The sequence below is a fragment of the Chironomus tepperi genome, unplaced genomic scaffold (assembly GCF_022539635.2).
Source record: "Chironomus tepperi strain 1889 unplaced genomic scaffold, CSIRO-AGI_Ctep_v1 contig_93, whole genome shotgun sequence".
Taxonomy (NCBI): Eukaryota; Metazoa; Arthropoda; class Insecta; order Diptera; family Chironomidae; genus Chironomus; species Chironomus tepperi.
Genome location: NW_027226215.1, coordinates 1,352,631 through 1,372,325, shown reverse-complemented (window position 1 = coordinate 1,372,325; position 19,695 = coordinate 1,352,631). Strand labels below are relative to the sequence as shown.

The 19,695-nt window shown below is 31.7% G+C and overlaps 1 protein-coding gene across 1 annotated transcript in view; it reads right to left on the bottom strand.

Moving 5' to 3' along the window:
* The window catches only part of CycD (cyclin D), a 74,545-nt gene that overhangs the window by 10,773 nt on the left and 44,077 nt on the right, over positions 1-19,695 (bottom strand). The window contains exon 3 of the mRNA XM_070635733.1: positions 17,313-17,487. Within this exon, the coding sequence (XP_070491834.1) occupies positions 17,313-17,487 (175 nt within the window). The remainder of the gene's footprint in view (positions 1-17,312; positions 17,488-19,695) is intronic.

Sequence of the window (19,695 nt, the reverse complement as noted above, 5' to 3'; positions counted from 1 at the left end):
AAGACGATGCTGTTACTGATGGGATTGCTGTTTTAATGTGGGGCGTAAATGGAACTTCTTAATTTTTTTTTTCATATCTTAATTTCACTTGCCAATAAATGGAACAAGACTTTCATAAATGCTTTTAAAAATGTGTCACTTATAGACTTATGGCAATCACAAGTCATTTCCGCCCCCCAAATTTTTTATAAGTAACAATAATTCACCAAACATCCTTTTTATGTTATTTTTATTCAATGACTAGCTGGATAAAAACATATGCAAAATGATGTTAATGCTAATGAGACATTTTAACCACTTGAGCTTCTAACGAAAGAATCGTAAATTCGTGTCTGGATTTTGGTTTTATAACGCATTAATTGAGGAACTAACATTTTTTGCAAAATTGAATTTTAACGGATTTTTGCAAATTTCTGATTTAATTAGGACGATGCAAAGTAGGAGGTAGAATCCATATGGAGTCCATGATTGCCAAATGGAGTCATGTGTTGCATGGGATACATATGTTTAGGATCCATAACTCTTCAACTCATAGTAAAAGCATTCATTCATGAATTTTGCACATCTTCGGATAAATGCTTAGTTTAAGCATAAAAGCATGTCATTCATATTAATTTTAGTTATGATAACAACAGCATAGTGGAATTTCCTTCAATAATTCATTTTCGGGACATTTAAATTTTTAAAAGGAATTTTTATTGTACATCATCAACCAGCAAGCATCAAGAAGAAGATTTTATTGTAAAAAAAAATGAACAGAAAAACGAAGGCAAAAGAACAAAAAAGCAGAGCAAATGCTATTACTGATGCTGTTGATGATGATGAGAATAAGAAGAGTTGAGCGGATGAAGCGCAGCATAACTACACGAGAAATATTTTTATGAATGAACAGAACAAGGAATAAAAAAAAGTTCTGTTGCCGAAAATTTATGATGGTGTGTATGAGAAACAGAGAGACGATATTGCAAAATCAAGTTTATATACATACAGCGAGTGAAGCAGCAAACAGAAGAGGATGAACGATAAAAAAAATGGAATAAGAAGTGATGAATGTAGAATGAGAAAAAGAGTGAGAAGATACACATCAGCTGAGTGGTGCTCGTTTTGTGTAAATAAGAGTGTCAATTTTCAAGGAATTTGCGATTTTTCAAAAACTGATAATTGGCTAAATAAAAGCGTCATTGCGTTCATCTCAATCGTCTCCTCATCTTCTCGTTGACTCTAATATATTTTTTTCAATTTTTTTTTATTAGCCGTGCTGAGTCGCTTGTCCTTTTGCCGACACATTTAACGCCAAGTTTATAAAAATATTGTTATGTTCTATTGATTGGATCTAATGCTTTAACGCGTAAAAATCAACATTTTTAGTGACGCTTAGTTTCCATTCGACTCGCTCACATATAATTCATCATCTCATGATTATTTGTTTGCCTTCATATACACACGACTTGGATGTTTTTTCATATATTTTTTTAACAAAAAAAATACTAAGATAATCAATTAAGTGTCTCTCGGTTTTTTGTGTAAGCGCTGTGCTGTTTTTTTTTTTTGTTGCTTCCCTCAATCTTGATCTCACATGAAAATATGCCAATAATAAGATATCAAAGTCGTATGAAGACCACACAAAAATAAAACCAATTTAAACCATTCAATGTGTTTATAATATCAGCAGTTCTTAATATAATGGAACTAAAATTGCATTCAATCTTGAACTTCGTTGATACTTATCGAGACGATTATTCATCTTATATTAATTTAAATACTTTAATCCTTTTTAGATTTTAAGGATTCTTTCGGGTTAGAGATCTCTAAAATTTATTTTATTGTTATTCCTTTATCTTTGCACAGTCAGAGTATATACTAAAAATTCATTCAAAATTTGACACAATGTGATTTATCATTTCGATTTATATATTTCTCTTATATTCTTAAATAAACAAAACGGCAAATGTCACATGAAGGAAAATAATTCGCGAATACCAAAAAATAACCAAGTGTAGCATATATATACAGCTTTTTCGACTCTTTTTTGTGTGTCGGCTTCGCGTTACATAAACATTTTCAATTTCTTCTTGTTTTTTCATAAACATTATTTTCAAAACCAATTAAGAGTCTATATTGCTTTATAGCCGTTGCAAATTTTTCAGTATATATATTATTTTGGTGTTCCTTTTTAGACTGAATGGACGAGGAAAGGAGAGGGCTAATAACCTTTACACTAAAAGAAGAATGAGAAATTTGTATTATGTAGACTTTAACAGCACTAACTGAGGAATGAGTAAAGATCAGTCTTATTGTTTTACTTAAAAATATTATTGCAGTTGTTTGGAATTCAAAGTCTTATTTTCTTTGCTCAGGTTCAGTGAAGTTTGGGTAAACTTCATTTGAATATTCATTGAAGACCTTCACAGTTGTCTGGAGATGGATTTTGTGAGATTTTCTAATTGATTTACTTAATTTATTCTTAAATCTTATAAAAAGGTTTGAATATTGATTAGTTTATGATAAGATCTATTGAATATCTATCGGCAGAGAGTGATTTATGTCTAATAATTAAATTAAAGTACATCCTTTTCGCTGAAATTCTAAAAATCAAATAAAAATTTCAACACAATAACACAAAGGGTGGTAAACTATGAATTTTCAAAATTTCTAAGCAAAGGTTGTTAAACTATGAATTTTCAAATCATTAAAAACCGTTAAAAAACCAAATTCTCACAAAATCTCCCAAAGGGCCCCAAAAAACTCCTTTTGACTCACTCTCTAAACATCATCGATATAGTTTGCAAATTTATTTCACACAGTTATGTGAAGATCTTCAATATAAACACAAGTTGCCCTTCAATAGCAATGAAAAGTCGGAGACGACGGCAAAATATTTACATAAAACATAAATTATCATAAAAAGAGCTTCAATCGCGAGCCATGGCGCTTCATATTCTGTAGAAATAAAAATTTGCGTGCCAAATAACAATGCTGATTTTCCTGTGTCATCATGTCTCTATAGAACAACACTTAAATGTAGTCTCAGAAGTGAGCATGATCGTGAACTTTGAGCATTAAACATAAAACATATTTGCATGCGATTTGCACAACAAAAAAACGTGTGAGAGAGAAGTAATGTCGCTTGTGTGTATGTAAGATGACAATTGAACAAGCACAGAATTCGCTGAAATGAATTTTTTGGTCCAAATGAGAAAACAAAAAGGTATGGCCAGTGGTGGGCAACCTTTTGGTTTTTGTGGAACACCTTGGTGGTAGCCTTGACTGAAGTAACATTTGGCATACGGTTCTTGTGATTTCTAAACATTTTTGGTGCCGCGGTCCACAGGTTGTCCACCACTGATCACGTTAATTAGTTGGTGATTTTTTTTCTCACAAATTTTTATGTTGTCACTTTTGCGTGTGTACATGTGAAATTCTACGAAAAGGAATTTGAGATTTTTTGTCGGCAATATGACGACGGAATGTGAATGAGAAGAAGAATCGAGCCGTTTTTTTAGTAAAAATATTTATTATTATCAGCAGGAAGTTTTCGTCACCATAATTTCTAATCTTAATGTAATTTTTGTTCCTTATACCGTGAAATAAATGATCATTGAAATGGCCAAAACAAACGGATAAAAGTCATGAAAATATATGCGAAGATTTAGAACTCATAAAAAAAGTCTTTTGTGAATGAATTCCTATAGTCGTATATATTTTAAATTTCTGCATAAATAGGAGGATCAATTCTAATTCAGGCTTATAAAAAACAAGTTTCTTGTGTTTTTCATAGGATGGAACTAAAACTGACTTGAGGATCATCATGTGTTTTGCACATTGGATAATCCAAGGTGGTCCCACTAAAAAAACCGTCCAAACCGTCCTCAATTCATCGTTATCTTATAGGCTATACGTACATCTATCAACTCTTGAAAAAAAGGCACAACGCAAAATAAAAAAAAAAGATCATTTAATTGAGAGATAGAAAAGGATTATAGAGACACAAACAGCCACGAGAAATAACAACAACAACAATAAAATAGCGACGAGAAAATGTCATTAGCATATTCTAATTCGTGCGATTATTCTCAGTCTTTTTTTTTTCGCTTTCATATTGAGTGTGTATATATATATCTCGTCCAGTGCCTTTTGTCACCAGGCGCGTCAGCTAAATGTCATTTACATCTGTTTAGTTTCATTTCATTCACAGAAAAAAAATTCACAGTCGCTTATTTATGTAGATTTCGTCTCTTGATTCTATTTTGTCAAATAAAAGATTTCGCTTTCGGTCAGATGATGATAATAAAGTCTAAGGTAAGAAGAAGGCAGCTGCAACAATAGAAAATTGAGTATCGCTTGATGAGCATAATGAAGGTGATTTTTAACGGATTTTTTGCATTTGAAAAATTGAACTTGCATTTTAAAAGGATGTAAAACTATGAAAATTCTACACATACTTTCATACCCTGTTTTAAGAATTCAATTTCATTGCCAGACACAACAACTTAAATTCAGCCTTCAAATTATTTAGAAAAAGTAAGAAATCAAATTGATGTCACGGAATATTGTGGATTTAATAGAAATAAATAAGCAATGAATGCAATCTATTATGCCGTGTATTGTCATAAATTAGAATATTGTAGAAAAAAACTTGTGAAATTTGTCAACATGACTTAGGCGCCGTCATTCGACATCGAAAATGTATTTATCAAACCATATGTCACACAATCTTTTATGCTGATTCGTCATTGCAATCTTATTTATATTAATTCTATTCTTGGAAAGAATTTTATTCACATTTCATGAAATTTATGATGTTTGGGGGTAATTGAATACATACTGTTGGGGATATGAGGTCGGATAGAGTTGGAATGTGGTTAATTAATTCAAAATTTTGTTTTTTTATTAATTTATTGCTGCTCATTGATCATTGCCTAAGTCTCAAAATATTTTTAAGCCCTTTTAAGAAGCTGTAAAAATTTACATAATTAATTAATTCTTATATACTTCCCATGACTCTGACATGTTGGTATGAAAATTATGTGGATCAAAACAATCTCCTCCTCACTGTGAAAATTATGATCGGAGGTGTGAGTGGGGAAATTTGGTTGATTAGAGTTTAGAGCGCATTATGTAAGTGAAAATGAGAATATTTGAACATTTGGAATTTAACGGTTATTTTTAATTCAAATTATTGAACTTAACTGGAATTTTCAAAATTTGAGTTCAAAATATTCAAATTAACGGTTATTTTGTACTCAAAATTTTGAACTTTGAACTCAAACTTTTGAGTATTGAATTCAAATTGTTGAACTTAACGGTAATTTTAAACTCAAAACTTCAAAGTTCAAAATTGTTCAAAATTTTCCCATGAAAATTATTTATTTATAAAATTATTATTTAGTCTAATTCAACAAAATTCTAAGCTTTTAAGCTCTTCCCAACCATAAAACACTAAACTAGACAACACCCAGACCAATCTGGATGTATCTTCACATCAACAGAATTTACGATACAGCCATAAAAAGCAGCTAACAAAATAAAGAGTAAGGAATAATAAAATTTCGGAGAAATCTAATTAAGAATCAATCAGTCGATTGATTGTGTGAGCTTCTCATTTTTTTATAGCTTTTGATTCGCAACATATTAACGAATGATTTAGTTCTTTCAACCGCATGTAATGAGAAACTTCAAATAAAAAAAGGTGAAGAGTAGTGTCATGTCTCGTTTAACAGCATAAAAAAATAAGTATTTTCAATGGAATTTTCGGTCGGTTCAAGAATGAATTATGCACACAGTGTATGAAAAAAGGGTTGAGAAAAACCACAAAAATATTCGAAAAAAATGCCACCAATCAAGTCGTGCATGTTTTTCCCAAAAAGCAATGCACACAAAAACTGAGATCTCAACCAGTTAGATTTTTCTTACTTTGTTTTGCTTCTTTTGTGTCTCTTTGCTCTCTTATCAATTGTGGTCAATTGTCGTCTACCATTTTTGGTACGAAATTCCTTCAACTTCTTTGTTCGCTGTTTCTGTGCATAAAAAAGATACAATTTTTCTTTGAAGTTATGTAGAGGAACGAGTTGGAATGTTTTGTTTGTCGTCTGATCCAAGGGATGGTCATGCTTAATGAATGAATTATTCCTAATTTCAAATGAATTTTACCAAGTTGCACATAAATTATGCTCAATTGTATGTATTAGAAAGGAAACGACGACCAAAAATGTTCATTTGGATTATCAGATGGCGACATTTCGCGAGATGTCCATGAAATTTAATTAACAATTCTCTCTTTGTTCCGCGCGATTTAATTAATTCAATTTTTTTACATACTGCTCTGCTTTCTACATACCCATTTAAAATGGGTAGCACATTCGGATGATATAAATCCACAGAATTCTTTTCCTTCATTCTCAAATGAAAATGAAAATTAATTAAATGAATTTTCAATGCAAATTGATTTAATTGAATCATAAAAATTCACTTTCTCAAGGATCTGTAGCTATACTGCAGGCAGGAAACATTCAATTTCAGCAAATCAATGGAAAAATTTGTAATAAAAATTCACTTTAATGGAATAATTTAAGTTAGAAATTAAAGTAAGCAGCACAAAAAAGCTGTGATGAAGTAAATTCCAATCTGCGAATGTTGAAGAGGAGATGAGAACAAAAACATAAACAGGTATCGAATATATATAGTTTTAATGCACAAAAATTTTATATATATTGAAGCATTTAAAAGAAGAGCAACAGCAATTTCGCGGAATGGCAAGAGAACTAAAAAAAAATGTTTTAATAATCATGATAACGGAGTAGCAACAATAATAAATACAGACGGTGGAGGCAAAAAAGAGCAAAAATATCATTAGAAAGAATGGTGAACAGTGCTTACAATAAAAATTCAGCTATAAGATTCTTTCGGTCGGAAGCGAGCATAACAAAAAAGTATTTTCAGTAAAAAAGATCAATAAAATCTGTTTTTATTGTAATGTCGTGATTATTATTGTTGGTCCAGACTCGGAGCTGAATATTTTCATCTTCCTTAAGCTATATAGCAAGGAGCATAGGGGATGGAACTGTGGAATTGTGCTGCTTTTGGAATTTTCGGAATGTTAATTGAGACAATGATCTGGTGCTATTTTGGCAATAATCGGATACCATCTAATTAAATAATATGAGGAGATGCTGTTGGAGTTCCTAATTAAAGCCGCATCTAGAGCCTTAAAGTCTTAATAGTAGAATAATAGTTTAAATTGACATTCTGCCAAGCTTTTCAACCAACCCCGACAGCTCAGTGGTAAGAGCATGCAACAGGTCTTGACAAGACGTGGGTTCGATTCCTGCTCAGACCAAGTTGTTGAAAAACTGTCTTTTTTCAGCTATCCAGTCAAAACTCTCAAATGATTAAGCACCCAAAATTAAGTTTTCAACATCTTCACACGCCTTAAAACCTTTCATTCCATCCATTAAACCCATCACATCCAAGTACACCTCATAAACTATCGGATTAGCGTCCAATAAATGTCCACAACTTTTATCACTTAATCAAGTGCCATTCCCTTGACAATAACAAAAGATTATTGAATTTTTAATGTTTTTTTCTCTTCTGTGCCTAAATGAGCCGCATTTACCCGACCAAAGGTCTTGTTTAATAACCATTAAAAAAGAATTTTTGATCGTCGTCCTTCCATTAAGAAGTGACTTTATGTCATCTAGATATTACTTTTTTTTATAGTCGCTTAATTGCTTAATTCATTCACAATCGTCGTTCCTGATCGCTAAAAGGAATTTAAATACATGACAATTGACCAATTGTATATATTTTGGCATGGACGATTATCAGCAGTAATTTCAGATATTGTGGATAATAATTATGTGTACAATATATTACAATTACATATACATATACAGCATCATGTGTGGCATTCACGTGAATTGAGACGCCATCAAGTCTAAAATTACGGAGACTGTAATTGAATGATCATCAACATCGTTCATATCGCTACTATTTAATTCATGGATGGAATAATATGTAATTTAATTATAAAGATTATGAGATCAAGTTCTGTGCATAGTGTCTGTGTCTTTTTTCTAGACTTCTTTTATCCATCCACCTTGCTTATTGAGAGTTTGAATTGAATATTCACGTTTCACGAATGATGATTATGCATGAACGTTATAATGAAGCCATAAATTTTAAAATGATGTTAGACTTCTCTCTTTTTTTGTACACATATTAATATTATTTTTATTATTTTCTTGTGCCTTTATATATTTTTTTTTATTTGACCATTCTCGAGAAGTAGGAATGAAAAATTGAAATTAATAAAAATAAATATCAACAATAACAGAGGAGACCGCCATCGATGGAAAGCGACGACGAATGTTGAATGAACAAGGACATATCAACAATAACAGAGCAAAAGGAACGATTGGAATTAACAAATGGTGCTCTTTAAGAGGTCCTTAACATTCATTCTTCCTCACTCATTCACATCTTGATGATGTTTTTCCGTTCCTTTTTTAATTGTGCTGAATTTTTAGCTGGTTTGTGTAGAACAAGAATCATTTTGTACATTAACGGTTTTTTCAAATTTGAATTTGTTGAAATTTCAATTTTAACTGTTCAAATATCAAAAATCCGTTAAAAATTTAAAATGATATTTCATAAAAATGCGTCTCAAATGTTGCAAATTCCTGATCATTACTTTACTCTCTACTTTCGGCAACCAACAGCGAAGAGAACGACAAAAATGAGCCACAAGAAATTCCATTCTTTTTATTCTATTCTGGTTTATTTTATAAATATTTAGCGAATTAATTTAATTTCTTTTTAAAAGAAAGAGAGGGAGAAAGAGTGAAAATAAAAATTATAATGCGATAAAGGAACTGCTGACTCGAGTGACTTGATGATAATTATTTACTTTTAATACATTTTAAGATATTTCGATTGCGATTAACCGAAAGTAAACAACAGCTTTAAAATTCTTTTAAGAACTCATCTTTCCACCTCAACGGACGTGGAAAAAAAGGCGAGGACATAAATTATACAGTCTTATGTCTCGTCATTTTCACATAACAATGTATTATACAACATGGAATTCTCTTTCACTAACAAACTTTCACTATCATTTCGCGAGTCTGTGTCTTGTTCTCACATATAAGAAAAAAAAAGTATAAAGAACATCATTCGACGCGAAATGGAATTTCTTTTCTTATTTTTCCTTTCCTTTTTTTTTTATTCTTTTCATCATCAACATCATCATCATCATCACACAGGTCTCCCGACCGATTACAGAATAATAATGTATAATAAAAACCGGTCGCATAATGAAATTCTTCTCATCGATTCTCACTCTACATTCTCATTCTTATTCTTATTTGCAAAAAAAAAAAATTCCCGAATTTCATTTTCGGTTGATAAAGGAACGACGATTTTCATTGAGGTATGGGATGAAGGTGGAAATCATTAATCCATACGCAAAAGAGTGAATTTTAATTTCATTAAGTAATCTCCTTCATATTTAGTACCGTGTAATGAATCTCCGGCACAAAAAAATTCCTTTTTTGTAAGCGGCTGCATCATCATCAACATCACAGGATCATTGCATCACATAAAAAATGTTAGCACAAAAGAAGGAATGAACAACAAAATTTTAATAATGACGTTGTTGTGAAACTTTCATTGCCCTGTCCAATAATCTTCAATTACAATTTGCTTCGGGGTGCCACAAAGAGATATGACTATCTCAATCTTCAATCTCTGTGTTGATGAAGCCAACAGTCGAACAAGATACAAGAGAAGAAAAAAAAATCATTTTTTTGGCTAATTTATGGAGAAGTTAAGGGCATTTTTGTTGCAACAATGTTGAGATCTTGCTTTGACTTTGGACTAATGGAATTGTCAATTAACAATTTGAACACATTATCATAATGACTTGATCTAAATTGTTTAAGATTCGTGAAGTCGGTTTGATCTGGGATTGTATTATGAGGATTTTTGACTAGAAACATTAATAAAGGTGTGTAAAGATGAAATTGAATATCAAAGTATCAGATTCTAAAGCTTACTCAATATTCATAGTAGTTTCTATTGGATTCGCAATTCCTGCCTATTAATGACACATCACTAAAATGTAGCGAAGGAGCTAGATGAAGTGTTTATTTCACGAGTTAATCAAAAATCAAGCGACTAAAATTGTCGAAAGGGTGTGAAACTAATAATCAAAAGGGTGTGGAACATATTAATGTGATCCAAAGGGCGTGAAATTGATCAATTAGGATCAAAAGGGTGTGAAATTGATTGAATTGATCAAAAGGGTGTGGAACTGATTAATATGATCAAAGGGTATGAAATGATTCAAAATTATTTAAAATAATATTAAAAACAATCAAAAAAGATCAGAAATTATCAAAATAATTGAAATTTGAGTGATCAGCACAGCTCCGCGGTTAAAAATATATTCTAAAACTAACTACGCTAAGTTACATCAACAGATCATAAAGCTTTAACTCCAATCCAATCGAATATTCAAAAATTTACAATTTCCCACAACATCCAACCTTCTAAACTCACAATATAGACCATAAAATATGACTCTAACTCTAAGCCTCTCCACATCATCCAACTAAGAAAGAAGTAGAGGAAAGAAAATTGAGGACACACGTGTCAGACCATCAAATCTATTTCCCATAAACTCTCGCCATTAGAAACAATAATAAAAAGAGCCAGAATTAGTGAAACAGCCTTGAGATCGAACATTATAATTTGTTCATTACAATGTAGCTGCTAATTAACAAATTATGTTTCTCTCCTTGATCACCCCAATGATGATGATGATGATCATCGCCAAAAAAAAAAATTCCTTAATTCAATGAGGTGAAGAATAAAAAACAATAATAATTTTTTTTTGTTGAAGCTTTTATCGAAACTCGGAACATATAAAAAGACTAATTATGGAAAATTTATGATGTTTTCAAATATTAATCAAAAAAAAAAGAACCTCCGTAAGATTAAATTTCTTTTAATCTCGTACCAAAAAAGCCATGAAGAAAAGAACGAGCAAAAAAATGATTTCATTTCTGCTTTGAATATTTCAGGTTTAACGAAGAATTTTTCCCAAGAATTTCAAGTTCTAAAAATTAATTGTTTGTTGGCCTGGCCATCATCATCTCTCCCGAGAGGATATACATATATATAATTTTTTTTTTAATCATTTCACTGGCTTAAAAAGTTACACAAATCTCTCTTTTTTATGCTGATCACCAATGTCATAAAAAAGCTGGTATAGACGTGGTCACTCGTGACCGACGGAAGTGCATATTCCCTGCACAGAGTCACAAAATTAAGGAGCAGTAGGAGTAGTTCGATGGTAGACAGACAGACAGATAGACAGAGAGACAGATAGACAGACGGACGGACAGACAGATTGACGGACGGACAGATAGACAGACAGACAGACAGACAAAAGGACAATAGCATCTTTTCCTATAAGGAAAATTCGCTAAAAAATTTAATAATGGAAATAAGGAGTATAAATAAAATTTTTAGTAAGACCTGCCATCAAACTGATTACAGTTGAGAGAACTTTAAAATGAGATTAGATGTGTACGATGGTGGAATGAAGAATGTCGAAATATATGCAGCACACATGCATCATAACTTTTTTTTTTGATAAATCTCATTTATTTTTGCGCATCATCAACATATTGAAATTCTGTCACATGAAAGAAATTCGATCGGCCGTGTAAATTAGAAAAGGTAAGAAAAAATATATATCAGTAAATGGAATGTGATGAATGAAAATGGTACGACAGCAATATGTATATAATATGATATAAAAAAAAAATCAACATAACAAGACCACCACCATTAATCTTATTCTCTGTTTTCCTCTGTGCTGTCCACTTACTTACTTATTATTATTATTAGGAATGGCATAGCATTGAAACGATGATAATAAATGTATTAAGTTTCATTGACGAGAGAGAGGATGGATGAAGAGGAGATGAGGAGGAGTCCACAAAAATACACATTAGAATGAATCAAAAAAGCAGTCACAAAAAAAGGCTTAAAGTTGGTCCCATGCGGTATATGAATTTGGAGATTTGAGTGTCTACCAGTTAAAAGGTACTGCAGGATCTAACTGCTTAGGTTCGAATCTTCCAGAATTCTTGATTCAAAAGCTCTAAACTTGAACAGACAACGAGCATGCTCATGTGTATGCTTGAAAGAGCTAGTTTGGTTAGGGAAAGTAATCTACAGCTGCTAACCACCCAGACCATGACCTGACCACCCAGATCAGACCATCAACCTTAACAATCAATCGAACTTCCAGATTGACAATTCACACATGTCAAACTCGGGCCAAACTCATTCATCATTGCCTTGGCCTTTTGTAAATTGAACTTACAGGCATTAATACATATTTTTTATTGTTGCCAAAAATTTAATATTTAAGTGCCTTGTCGATAATAAGTACTTTATAACTAGATCAAAAAAAATTTAAATCCAAACATGATGTCGGCACATATAAGATAGACTCATATGAGAGATGATTGAGATCTCTTTAAGATTCTTGTTTAAATCATTATTAGGCGTCTAAGGAGGATAGAAGAAGAAACTCATTAACGCAAAAAGATGGCTAAAATCTGATGTGAAGATCAGAGAATCTGAAATACACATCATATGATTTCTGTGTATTTCCTTCAAAAAATGTTAGACAGTAAATGCGATATGAATCTCACTTAATTTTTAAAGAGATTCCCAAACATTGTAATTATTGATAGGTATGGTAAGGTAGGTGAGGTAGTAAGGGCTTGAATAAATACGAAAACGACGTCGGAATTGCCATTAATAATTAGAGCTTGAATCGATCTCACTTTATCATCATTAAATAATAATTTTAATATAATTAAGTCTGTTTCACAAGGTATTAGACACAGACGCAATGGGATATATTGGACGAATCGGATTAATAAAATAGCCTTTTGACTATGAAAATTAGGCGCGAAATATCTCTATTCATTCTATTCGATTTTCATCCTCATCAACAGCTCTAATAATATTGTGTGTTGTATTTTGTTATTTTTTTGTTGTCGATGAGAAACGATCACCAATCGAGCTCATTTGGCATTCACAATAGGCACTGAATATGTAACAATAAATCAATCGGAAAAAAAGGCTTCCAATAAGACAGAAACTATCTATGCGGCCTATAAAAAATATTTTTTTAATACTCTTCTTCTCGGCGTTTTCGTGAAGGTCAATTGTGGTTGGGTATCCTCACCCCAATTCACGTCTACAAGGCAATATTGCCTTAATATTTGGAAGGAAATTATTCAAATATTTTTTTTTTTTACTATCGCGCGACTTGTCGGCAAGTTTCTTTTTTCGCACTACAATCAATAATAATAATAATCATAAGTGATGTTGCTGTTCCTTAACATCCAAAAATGATTTTTATTCTTCTTCTTCTATGTCTTGTTCTTGTTGCCATTGTTTCATCCGTAGACGGACAATATTTCTCTAGAACTTTTCTTATGTCCATTTTACTCTTTACATTGTCTGTTGATATTAGCTCTCATTTAAAAAAAAGCTGATCCTAAATGATTATATATGTTCATAAGTCTTACAATTGTTTTTTTTTTTTATATTTTACAATTTACATTCCTTTCATGATTATTCCCATGACGCAAATTAGAAATTATTTGTGAAGTGAGAGACGTAAATTAGAACAATTTTTGTTGCTTGTCGGCTGATGAATGTGAAGGGATGAGAAGGACTATTAAAGATGCTCAAGGGTATATTGGAAGATTTGATGGATGAGGCGCATTTTTCGGGGATTTGTTTCTATGTGGAGCTTGATGTCGACTAGACATCATATGAAATTCTAGTAGACTTAAAGCTCTGAGGTGAGTTCGCTCATTGAGGAGACTACGCTCATTGAGACGACTACGCTCATTGAGATGACTACGCTCATTGAGGTGACTACGCTCATTGAGGTGACTAAGCTCATTGAGGAGACTGTGCTCATTGAAGTGATTACGCTCATTGAAGTGACTGCGCTCATTGAGGTGGCCTCGCTCATTGAGGTGACTACGCTCATTGCGATGACTACGCTCATTGAGGAGACAATGCTCATTGTATCACGGATTCATAGACATGAATCTTTTATCAACAAAAAATCAAGCCTGTTTAATGAAAAACAAGTCTCAATAATTCATATAATACCTCCAACAGTTCAGGTATCTGTCAAGTCATTGACTCAATCATACTTAATTAATTCAATGTGTAACCTAATAAGTTAGTCAACAAAACTTTATTAGTAACCAATTAACTATTAAAATTCCATTCTCAATCAATATTTGCACCCAACAGATTTAGTCAACAAGACAAAGTAAGCCTAAAATCACAAACAAAGCAGCATATGGCTTTTTAAAAAATTCCATTGAGTCAATGATGAGCATTTTTGTGGTAATCAAAGTTATGTGGTTTTTCTTAAATTTAAATACAAATATGCCAATGATTTATCAATAATAATTCTCGTACATCATTCCTTGTTTCTTCTTACTTAATACATTTTTTTTTATAAAACATGTATCTTGTTATTATTATCATTATATAAGATGCAGTCATTTAATTCATAAAATATTCTGATGGAATTCATGTATGAAAGATTTTTATGGCGAATAATGTGCGAAAAGGGAACGAATGATAGGTAAAAAGAATAATGGACAATAAAATGAAAACTACTTCATCATCACATTGTTATAGAGTCCAATAAGAGATTAGAGGGATATTCTATGTTGTGTAAAGTGGCACAATGGGGGTGCCGGCGCGCTTCATTTCAAATGTTGATCATGGCTCATGATAATTTTCATATAAAAAATAATATTATTTTTATTCTTTTTGCTGCCTCCTGTTGGCTCCTCTCATTTAATACACTGTCTATCTATCACACGATTTCCAGTAAATCGCTTCTCCTTTTTCGCCCTTTTATTCGCCAAGTCACTGGACCAAACAGTGCGAAATAAAGTTGAAGTGAGTGGAGATTTGATGTGTAGATATATATTTGGCCTGTTATTGCTGGCTTTTGGACTTATGAAAAATAACTTTCAATTTCCGTTTCTCACGGTACTTTGGTACGAGAATGAGGCGCGCGCGACTCTTAAAGATTTCTAAGAAATATCGACTAATCCTTTCAATCATCAATTGAAATTCCATCCATGACATTCCATAAATATTCAAGTCGATTATTATTATTATAATGTGTTGCAAGATGTGATGTATAATTATTTTTGCGTGGGCGTCATCAGCATCACGTTTATTGAACTAGATCATAAACATGCGAAATCTATTCATTGTCGAGTGATTCATCAAATAATCAATGAAAATTGATGTTAGGCACTGATTGAAGAATTTGAATGAAATTTGGAGGCAGGCAGGTAGATGTGGTATGTTAAGTATAGCATCAGAAAACAAAAGGATTCAATTCTTTTGAAAAGAAAAAAAAATCGCAATTAAATCCTCCAAAAGAAGAACAATTTCGTGGGAATAAGAAGTAAAGTATGGAATATTTAATTTAAATACATCTTTTTTTGTTGTTCTTCATACGACTTGTGCGGCTTGTTGTTTTTCATTCCACAGCCTTTTGTTGTGTATTCCTTCTTTCTACCCTCGGTTAGAGGCTCCTTTTTGCGCTCAATATTTCATCAAATTATGATCATTTCTCTCATATATGCTTTGCTGTATGTCTGTTTTATTCGCGAGTTTAAATCTTTCATATGGAATTCTTTTTTTTTTTGTTTCTTCTTCCTATCTGCTGTTCATACAAAACAACAAACAATAATAACATGTAAAGAACATTAATGGAAGAATATGTTTATTTTTTGAAGCTGGCGCGGGGATCTTGTAAGAAAAAGAATTGGAGCTTGAAATATGTCGATCATGTGGAATTCAAAAAAAAAAAAAGAGTCTTGCTCTTCAAATCCTCCCCATTAACATAAAAAGTGATTTGTGCTATATACACACATTGTTATTATTATAAATTTTTTTTAGGGAATCTGGTGCCGGTTAGCTCGCGCTGAATGATAAATCACATTTAATATTTTTTGGCAGGATAGCATCCATACCTGAGATGAAGAAAAAGAGATGATTTTTTTTGATTAATTGTTAGTTGATGGGCGCGAGGTCGCGAAGGTTCACACGAGCTTCTCCCTCTCTTCTCGTTACTTGTTCATTTCGATTTCATTTTTTTTTTAATTCTTTAGCTTTCAAGAATGAATTGCGAAGTAACAATAACACATTAAATATGTTTCGATTTACTTAAGAAGCTGTACCGCACGTAAGCCATTGTTAGGATGAGTGGAATAATAATCCAATGGAACAAACCCATAAGCACGAAATAAAATATTTTTTTATTCTGTGTGCCTATATTCGATCATCATAATCGCTATGTGTGTACATGATAAATTTTCCCTAATCATTCGTTTCCGTTGTGCTTGCATTGATTCTTTTTAAATGCACCGCGAAGCATTTTTTTTTTTATTTTCATGTGTGTGCATTACATACTGCCAAGATTCTAATTTAAATCAAGAAGAACGATGAGGAAAATGAAGGAATTTGCGAAATAAATACTGAAGAAGCAAATATAAGTAAGGAGAAAAGGTATTTGATGAATCTTTGTAATTATCTTCAGATTACCACCATTTGAAGATTCTTCGTTTTATTTTAAGACTCGGATGATCTCTAGGGGGTGCCACTTTTTGCAGTTCAGTATGGTAAATTGAGGAATTTGAAGCATTTATCGGATATTGTGCAATTTAATGGATAATTTGAGTTTTGAAGAGACTTTTTGAACTTTAGTGGAAATTTAAATTTTTGAAAACCGTTAGAAAACATTGTGCAATTTAACGGATAGTTCAAATTTTGAACTTCACATAAAAATTTTAAATTTTTGAAAACCGTTAGAAAATAATGTGAAGTTAAAGAGACAATTCAAATTTTGAACAAACATTTTGAACTTCAGTCTCAAAATTTGAATTCCAGAAAACCGTTGAAAAATTATTTAAAAAAGTTCCATCCCATTGCAACCGATCCCATTATGATTCGATCCATTTTTATGGAGAAATATAAACTTAACTCAAACCATCAATTATCAGACGATATTGGGTATTATGTTTAGGGTTTATGCATCGATTGATTCTGTTTGCATCTTCAATTATACCCATAACATTCGTATAAGATTAAAGGATTATTTTTGCGCTTAAAATGAATGAACAATTTACGTATAAAATAAGAATATAAATGCAAAAAATTCGACTTACCTCGTACAGCCAACGATATAAAGGCTTGAGCATGTTTTCTAATCTTCTCTGGATCAATGTCATTACAATTTTTATTAATGATTGGTAAGCGTGAAATGATTAGATCGATAAAATCAAGCGGTGTTACACATGAGACATCCCATTTAAGGCAGCCGAGTACCAACAGTTCAGTATCCTGAAAGAAGACACAAAAAGAAAAAAAAAATTTTTATTAAATAAAACTGCACATTCCATTCCATAAATAATGCATGCTTCATTAAATGCATAAATGCATCATTAATAATTCGACAAGAAGGTTGACATAAGAGAGCGACGATGTATCATTGCTGCAAATGCATACTGCATGTTTTTGTGTGTGAGAAAAGTGATTCTAAGAAATTTCGGCATTTTGCTGTCGCTTTTGTCCATTTTTATATATATTTTGACTTGAGAAACTCTCAAATTCTCAAAATAATTTTTCATTCTTAAATGTTCATTTTTTTTTTGGTATGGTCATTTATGGTATGACAAAGACTAAAATGAAAGGATTCGCTCTGTTTTTTTTGTTACTTGCTTGCTTGTGGTTTTATGTGAAGAATTTTTATCCTTTACATACCACAAGAACAAAAAAAAATGTGTGGTAATTGCATTGTGAAGAAGTGTAAATAGCTTTAAAGATGAAAATTGAAAAAAAAAGTTAGTTCCTTAACTTTTTCGTTAACCGCAAAAAGATTAAAATCAAATATTCATGAATTTTTATTTTTTATTGGTAAAAAGAAGTTGAGTTAGGGTTTTCAATACCGGTATCGAAATACCGGTATACCGAAATTATTTGAAAACCAAAATACCGGTATTGAAGATTTTCGAATACCGGTATTTTCGGTATGGAAAAATATAAGGGGAATTTTAAATTTTTTCTATTAAATGAAACGCTGAGAATTTGGTGTTCATAAAACATAACCAAATTAATGTCAAATTACGTGTTAAACTTAACATATGAATTTTATATTGAACCATTAGTTGGGAAATTGTTTTAACTGATTTTAGTTTTCATTATTAAAAAATGATATGCACAATAATGTTTCTGAGTTTACATAAACACGTAAAAATTAATCATCAAGTGGACATTATCTTCCCATTAGTTAGTTAAAACGTATTTTCGTCTTCTTAGGGTTAGTTAACTATTTTACATTTATTAACCCATAAGAACATATGAAAAATAGTTCCAATAATGAAAAATTTATAGTTTTTTATATGCTTTCTCGCTATCAGGATCGGGATCGGGATTTAGCGGGAAATCCCGAAAATTTCAATCCCGATCCCGAAAATGAATCAGGACCGGGATTTCAAGAAAGCATAGTTTTTTATTTGGAAAACTTTAATTTTTTTAAGGTTTTTTACTTGATAGTGCACAATTAAATTGATTTATTAAAAATTTTAGTAAACGGAAAAATATCAAAAACGCAAAATTTGAACAATTTTGTGACTTTAGACAGCAATTTGGTCTGAATTTCAAATACCGGTATGATACCGTTATACCGGTATTGAGATTTTTCAATACCGAAATACCGGTATTGAAAATTCGGTTCGGTATTGAAAACCCTAAGTTGAGTGCTCGAAGCGAATGTACAATGCTTGAACTTGAATTAAATGTTCTTGCGCTGCTTCTTCTTCTTCGTCCACAAAAAAATATTTCAATGCATTATATTACATGCATTTCCCAGACGAGGGAGTGGAGAGTAAAGCAGTGCAATGGAATTTTTCATTCTTTTGTGACTTTTGCTTTCTATTTTTCATTCTCGTACCCGCTTTCGTTATTTCTCTCCTTTTTGTCAAGTTCAAGTTTAATTTTTCTCCTCTTTCCTTTTAATGCAATTTTTTTTTGTTTTCATTGCCATGTAGAACAATGCATGTAGATTGTCAATGTACACAAAGGAATCTGTTTTGCGGGGCTTAAAAGCTAGTTTGACAGTGATTTTTAATATAAAATATATGTAATTCATATTTTATGTGAAATTCAGTTCACATAATTGTCGATATTTTATTTATGCAGAGAATCAATTAATTTAATTAAATTCAATAAATGTCAACGTTGGCGATTCCATGAATTTCATTATCCGGGGAGACATGGCTGAGTTTAATGAACGTAAATATGAATGGTAAAGAACTGAATGTTTGTGAATCTAGCGGCAGTTTGAGGAATGTGTTATTGACAGACTTAGCATTCTAGCCTTGTGTTATGTAGTGAGTAATGTGTGAATCCTGGTCAAATATCGGCATCACTCTAAGCAGCAGTTGTATGCCACGATCGAAGCTGCATATGACATGGGGTGGCACGGCACACAGCTTGTCTACTGCTGCTCTACAGAATGAGGATCTGATGAGAATCGAACTCACGCACTCA